The sequence below is a fragment of the Nicotiana attenuata genome, chromosome 1 (assembly GCF_001879085.1).
Source record: "Nicotiana attenuata strain UT chromosome 1, NIATTr2, whole genome shotgun sequence".
NCBI lineage: Eukaryota > Viridiplantae > Streptophyta > Magnoliopsida > Solanales > Solanaceae > Nicotiana > Nicotiana attenuata.
In genome coordinates this window covers 29,759,552-29,766,751 of record NC_031989.1, presented here as the reverse complement: position 1 = coordinate 29,766,751, position 7,200 = coordinate 29,759,552, and the positions used below count along the sequence as shown (strand labels likewise).

General features: G+C 35.4%; 1 protein-coding gene and 1 non-coding gene across 4 annotated transcripts; both read right to left on the bottom strand.

Annotated features, from left to right (window-relative positions):
• Nucleotides 142-4,415, bottom strand: LOC109223619 (probable plastid-lipid-associated protein 4, chloroplastic). 3 transcript variants are annotated; one of them, XM_019388017.1, is made up of 7 exons: nt 4,020-4,111; nt 3,581-3,649; nt 3,332-3,445; nt 2,037-2,135; nt 1,392-1,466; nt 1,109-1,176; nt 142-515 (listed from the first exon to the last, which is right to left on the bottom strand). In XM_019388017.1, exons 2-7 carry the CDS (start codon nt 3,587-3,589, stop codon nt 443-445), a joined length of 438 nt encoding a protein of 145 aa, XP_019243562.1. In that variant the 5' UTR covers nt 3,590-3,649; nt 4,020-4,111; the 3' UTR covers nt 142-442. The 3 variants fall into 3 exon arrangements, with proteins under 3 accessions (XP_019243562.1, XP_019243547.1, XP_019243555.1); XM_019388002.1 differs by lacking the exon at nt 3,581-3,649 and having other exon boundaries at nt 4,020-4,415; XM_019388010.1 differs by lacking the exon at nt 3,581-3,649 and having other exon boundaries at nt 1,388-1,466; nt 4,020-4,394.
• TRNAE-UUC lies at nt 5,260-5,331 on the bottom strand. Its single transcript has one exon. It is a non-coding gene; the product is annotated as a tRNA-Glu (tRNA).

Below are 7,200 nucleotides of genomic sequence, written 5' to 3'. Positions count from 1 at the left end.
CAGTTTTTTAATTTTGTGTTTTAACACAGTAGCGGATTACATTCATATATTACGAAAAAAAATTTGGGGGGGGGGGGGAGGTTAAAATCCCATAGTTGCGATGTATTATTGCTAATTCGATCTAAAAAATCCTGCTTGATCTAACTACAAGGAATACATTTATTTGCTATTATAATGGTCGATCACAGTTAAATTAGGCTCACTTGGAGTCTTGGAATACACTTATTTGCTATTATGATGGCCGATCATGGTTAAATAAAGAATTGAAGTAGGCTCACTTGGAGTCTTAGAATATACTCTACCAGCAATGAGGTTCAGATGTATATCTTGTTTCCAGCAATGAGCTGAAATACTTCAGAGAACTTCTTTTAACACTGAATTCCTACTACAATGGTTCAAACAGCAACCACATTGAGACAATCACCATCAACAGAAAATATGCCTAAAGAGGGACTCTATATGATGGATCCACCATTCTTAGAATAAACAGGTTTCCTTGGTTGCCCCTTGATATCCTGTAAATGATGACGTTATACGAAAAAGCAAAACTAAACACAAAAAGGAAATTAGATGACAAATAAACCAGAAATAGAAGGCAACAGGCAGACAGTTTATTTTTGGAATTATTTTCTCTAATGTCACAGGTTCAATACATAGAAGAACTTGAACCTGCGGTCCAATCACCCCATTTAACCTAATGCAAAGATGGATCATGTTCGATAGGGCGGGAAGAAGTCCTTTGGAGTATGTATTTAACTTTAGAACAATAAATTACTAGTCTATCATACCAACTTACTAAACATCAGTGTTCCCATTTCAAATGTATATTGCTTTTATTTTCATAGAATTGTTGTACAATTAGACACCTGAGCACGCCACATGTATCGTGTGGTTCATGTTCCCCACAAAAGAAATGCGAACTGCAATTTCATGGCTAATAAGAGAAACGTGAGCATGGTCTTTATGAAACGAGGAAGCTAAATAGGAGAACTGATGCTGATCGAAATGCAGTTTGTCAGTGGTCATGCTCTCTGAACATGACTAGCCTATAAGGAAGATCACTACACAAAAATCATTAATAATTACAGAGTGGGTTCTTTTTCTTTACCTCAGTTCTTCGTCCAGGTATGTGATTTCAAGTTGACCACGACCACTTCCACGGCTTTTTATGGGTATCTACAAGCCAGAAAAAAGATTGATCCAAGAAAAGTTAACAAGTAAAGCTTAATACATTCGTTTTAATTTTTCTACCCAATTCGCCATGAAGCAAGCAGTAACAGAGAGATAGGTAAGTAGAAATAGAGATATCTTGTTGTCACAGTCATGTGCTTAATGATACCATGAAATGCAGGCTACTTATATTTCCAAGCCAAATTTAAGGTTTTACCTACCAGACCAGCTATCTTGAAAGAGTCAAATTTTACAGCAACTCTCCGTTCATTGAGAGGAACTAAATTGGCAGTGGCCTGCAGAGATTGTAAGAAAACTGGCCTCAATTGTATTGCAAATATCAAAGATGAAACATTTCCTTTTTAAAATTGACAAAAGATAACCCTTTCTTAAATATATGTCAAATTTTTCTCTTGGAATCCAGGACAATGAGAATCTCACCATGACGAAAAACTTAACTTTTATAACTTTCAAGGAGCAAAAACCAGCCTATGATATCTATCCTGACAGAAATCAAGCATCACCTTTTTACCTCTTACCTTTTCTCAGCAATTGCAAACATCGACAAAAAGCAGCAGTTCCAACAGCTTATAACAAAATCACATACTTATACTGAGATCATTATCGATCCAAGTTTTTTTGTCCATGTGGTCCTTCTTATTCATGGAAATATTTCATATCTTAAAGAAAGTGGGAGTGAGTGTGTGTGTCTCTTTGTTTCCGGGCAAAAAGAAAAACTTCAAAGTTCAAAACAATTTTGAAGACCTTCTGGAAATCTGCAGGCTGCATATATTAATCAAGGTGACTAAACTAAAGGGATATCAAATAAAAATCACTACTGCTCTCTAAGAATTAAAAAAGAGGACCTGATTGAAAAACGGCCATGTCTCCATATTCTGAGCCCTCAGTGTATCTGCATTGATAGCCTGGTAAATTTTTCCAGTCGGTCTCAAAATTTTGAGTCTCTGTCACAATAATAACCAAACAAGAACCTTGTCATTAAAGTTCAGATTGAAGCACATCAAACAAAGAAATTACATAACAGAACACTGGTCATAAGCTCAGTAGGCAATAGCTCATATGTATATCACTGCTGCCTTTAATTTTTCCTTTCTAGAATCTTGCTGTCGTTTGTCACTTTAGACTGCGTCAGTAACACCGTGTTGGTGATTGGAGTGAAGAAACCAAATTGAAAAGTGTGATCTAAAACCAACATTTAAACAACAGAAGGAAATGAGAAAAGGAGTTGATCAACCAACACTCTCAGAAGAAGAAGGAAAAATAATTTCTAAAGGCAACCTCCGGAAGGCAATGAAAATAGAAAAATATTATTTATCATGCTTGATATTGGATGCATGGAAGTACTTTTATTGCTATTTAACCAGGAGAGCACTATAAATCCCCATTAATAATGGAGCAAACTGATAGTAAGGACTATGCAAATTGGAAAACTAGTCAAGCACAGAAAACACCCATTATAATCATAATCAACCGATCAACCATATCATTTTGCAGAAACCAAAATGGAGGAAGCACACCACAAAATGGAAGCCCTCTTAAATACTGAACCAAATAATATTCCACTGTAGTTTAAGAAGTTGGAGAAAAGGAAAATGGAGGCGCCAGTGGTGCATTAATCGGAGTTCTTCTCGTCCATTGGAGTACCTGATCCAATTTCTTGAGGCTAAGTATCAATACCTAGGTTACAGCACACTAAACTACCCAATAATATTTTTTAGACTAACAAACAACAAAAGGATGTCTAACCTTCTGATTATTCCTAAAACAATTATAGGAACTGAAATCACATGCAGATGAAGCAACTTTAATGTGACTAGATGTAGACATCATCCTTTGCTTATCTCATTTAGTCCAGTGCAAAGGAAGATAAGTAAGAATCAATTAACTGCTTTAAATTTTCCAATTCATGGGCAAGCACCTATGTACTTGATAATGATAAAAGAACAAAAGGGTAAAAGTGACTAACTACCTATGTATTTTCCCTTTCTCTGCACACCATAGCGTTTTACTTGTAAAACTAACAATTTCAGTAATTGAAATAATCTGCTCATTAGAAGAAAAACAAAAAGGAGATGATAAATGACCAGGAGCATCTTAGCTTACAGAAATGTGCAGAAGAAAGAATAAGATTAGGCCAGACCTTAGTTTGGAGAATTGATTGAGATGTGGTATACAAAAGCTCCCACTTTCCATTCAACAAGCCTGATTTCAGGGGCTCCTTCACTTTATTAGCTGCCTCAAGTTTACTTACAATCTGCAGACAATTAGGCATGAAAATGCAATGAAATAGGCACGAAAAGGCTTCCCGCTATCGACCAGCAATTTCCCCCCTATTCAATTTGCTAAGCCCAAAGGAGGATATCAAAGACACTTCACAAACTAAACTCACCGCGTTCATTATGTCCACGTACTAATGTCAGTGATTCTTCCGAGCATAATCTTAATCGTGTTTATTGAACTGCACGAACCAATTCACATAAGCTTAAATTGTTGGAGATGAGACACTTTAATTATGTTTGCAATACACCCCTCACCAGTAACCAAATACTTTTTCCTAAACCAAGCACACTGGAGTAGTATTTTTGTTATAGGAGGAGGCAAGAAGGAACCCAAAATGCCTACGCGAGGTAAGAATTATGCTACCATAGCATATTGAATACTTGTGTGAACTCCTATCTAACAGATTTAACTCACTGCAAGTGAACACTTTATTTATTTAATTTAGCACTACAATAAAGTCCCAAAATACCTAAAATACAATTAACAAATTTTCAACTTCACGACATCAGAAACTATCCAAGAGGAATTCGAAAATAGAGATTAAACACCTGATCAACAAGCTTTTGGTCTTCAGTAGTAGCCTCGGCACCACGATCAAGAGGGGCTATGGCTTCGAAAAGCTCAAGCTTAAGGCTCTCAATGTCTTTGCTTTTGGTCGAGAAAAAAGGAAAGAATGACACCTTTGTCCTCCACTTCCAAGATTCCCGTACTTGCTCCAATCGCCTCTCACAATAAGGCGCATGATTGACCGGTAAATTTTTGCAGAAGGTTTTTGATGAGAAATTTGCATTTGTTGGGAAAGAATGAAAAGTGGAGATTTCCTTTAGTTTAACTGAAGAAGATGAAGACAGACAAAGAGTAGCCATTCTTTTGATAATTTGCTAAAAAATTTAAATGTTAGTTTATTTTTGGTATATTATGGAGGAATTTGCCCTTGAGCGGATAAGAATTTCGCACATAGCTAATTTCAGTTGGTTCCCGCTAGGATTGGCAAACGGGCGGGTCGGGTCGGATATGGTTCAGGTTGAAATGGGTAATGAAAAAAGCGGATTAATTATCCGATCCGATCCATATTTAATACGGATAAAAAACGGGTTAACACCCATATTATCTATTAACTCCTTGTATATGATCACTTTTGGGAGAATTCTTAGTCTCCCTAACTTGAGGAACCCCCAATTTGAGACTTTACAAATGTAAAAGTTAGACCCATGGGTTATCCATTGATTACTCAATGGTTATCCATTTTTTAAATGGATAATATGGTTCTTATCCATATTTGATCCGTTTTTAAAAAGTTCATTATCCAACCCATTTTTAATGGATAATATGGATGGTTAACTGTTTTCTTTGAACCATTTTGCCACTCCTACTTCCCGCCATGGTGGCCTCACACCTAAATTATTCTCTGGTCAATTTTATTTTTGGGAAATTTCCTATGTTTGTCAAAAAAAAAAAAAATTGTTTTCATACTTTTGTGGTAGTTTCTATAATCAATTCTTTATTAGGAAGAAGGAGAAGATTAACTTGCTTATCTTCGTTTTTCTCCTCTCATTTTCTTTTTTTAGGCTAACTAGTATAAATTTCTTTTGAGAGGGAAAGAAACAAAAAAATGAATTCCGTTACCGGGAACCCGGGTCTCCTGGGTGAAAGCCAGATATCCTAACCGCTGGACGATAACGGAATTGTTGTCAGCTTCTCTGCGTATTAGTATATAGCTAACATGGATACAAAAACTAGAATTCCGTTTCTGTTTATATTTGAATAGGAATGGAACAAAAAATTGAATTCCGTTACCGGGAATCGAACCCGGGTCTCCTGGGTGAAAGCCAGATATCCTAACCGCTGGACGATAACGGAAGCTTGTTGCCCTCTGTCCACCGACTTAATATAAAGCAAAGCAAGAAGGAATAAATAAAAGAAAAAGAAAAAAAAGAAGTTCGAACAGAGTGTCTTTTGGATCTTCATTTCTTTTTTTCTGGGGTTGGAGGGGGGGGGGGGGGGTACGTTTTTTATTCCCATACCCTTATTTCTACGCTACAATTGCTGAATTGTTATGTCTATGGAAATAACAACAACAAATCCAGTAAAATTTCACTAGTGAGTCTAGGGAGGGCAGTGTGTACGCAGGCCTTATCCCTACTCCGAAGGAATAGAGACGTTGTTTCCGAAAGACCATCGGCTCAAAAAAAAATAAAAAGACAAAAAGAGACAATATTGGTATCACCACATAAATCATAGGAAAAATAGGAACAACATTACATTCAAAAGAAAGATGCAAAGCAAAAGCGATAGCTAGTAAATAGGTCATGCACTGAAAAGCGAAATAGTAAGACACAACATTGTCACTAGCGATCTTAAACAAAAACCCTACGAGACTAGTCTCATAAAGATATGAAGTAAGCCAAGACTCAACTACCTCCTAACCTATAACCCTAATACTCGACTTCATCTTCCCATCAAGTATCATGTCCTCGGAAATCTGAAGCCTCGCCATATCCTGCATGATCATCTCTCCCCAATACTTCTTAGGCCGCCCTTATCTCTTCTTGTGCCCCCTCAACAATCAGCCGCTCACACCTCCTTATCGGAGTATCTGGGATTCTCCTCTGAACATGCCCGAATTATAACCCTCGCTTCCCGCATCTTGTCTATGGAAATAAATAGATGGTATAGTTGATACAAACAATCCAGGTGTCTTTTTCTCTTTTCATTACATTTGAAGATTATGTAAGAGGAAATCTACTCATAAATGCCTTTCTTGTCCATGTGAAAACAATTTTATGAACTTCAAATTACTTATATTCAATTTTACGCTAGAGGCGTAATTTAACCAACCTTTAGCAATGGATTACTTGATTTTTTCAAATTACAAAATTATGCTTATTTTAGAATTTTGGAGTTAATTATTTTATTTTTCAAATTAAAATTGAACTAATTTTGTGGAGTAACCTAAAAGGGATCCTTTCTTTATCAACCACTAGTGAATTTGCCACGCTTCGCGCGGTCTTAGAGAACAAAAAAAACAGTTCTTACATATATTGAATTTCTTGTTAACGGGAAAAAATCTCTGAATACATAAAAGTTAGAAAACTAAAAAAATATAGGCAAGACATACATACGAAATTATTAAACTATATCATAAACTTACAATTGATATATTTTCTTTGCTTAGTAAATAATTTGGTTACATGGATATTTGTTTAGAAAAAATGGTTCTTTATTTTCTATATATGTGTATACAGAAGTGTCTTGAATATATAATTTTCTCCACTCGTTAAAATTTTAAAATAGGGGGAAAAAGTAATTAATCAAATTACGACAAAATTAAAGAAGAAAACGATGTTAATAACGTCGTCAATGACAGAATTAATTGTCAAACTGAAAATTCACACATCTATTCCTTTGGTTTTTCCTTCTCTTTCCTTATTCATATCTTCTCTTTATATTTATTCTTTTCTTTGCAGTTGTCTATTTATTTTTTGCTTACCTTTATATCCTTTGCTTGGAGATGGTGTCCTTTCACAGTAGGAAATGAGTTTTACTGTTAATATTTCTGTAGTTATAAGATTTTATCATGCTTTCTTGTAGCGGAAACCGCTGGAGTAAGTATTGATTATTGTCTTATTGAGTATTTCAAGTCGGCAGATTTCTAAGTCTAAATTTCACACATCTATTCCCTCTTTTATATATATATATATATATATATATATATATATATATATATAT

Excerpts from the sequence above, each read along its gene's own strand:
- LOC109223619 (XM_019388002.1), bottom strand. The coding sequence starts at position 4,337 with ATGGCTACTCTTTGTCTGTCTTCATCTTCTTCAGTTAAACTAAAGGAA. Across the intron at positions 3,446-4,019 it reads ACCAAAAGCTTGTTGATCAG|ATTGTAAGTAAACTTGAGGC; the intron begins GTGTTTAATCTC and ends AATTGTCTGCAG. Across the intron at positions 1,177-1,391 it reads CTTTCAAGATAGCTGGTCTG|ATACCCATAAAAAGCCGTGG; the intron begins GTAGGTAAAACC and ends TCTGGCTTGTAG.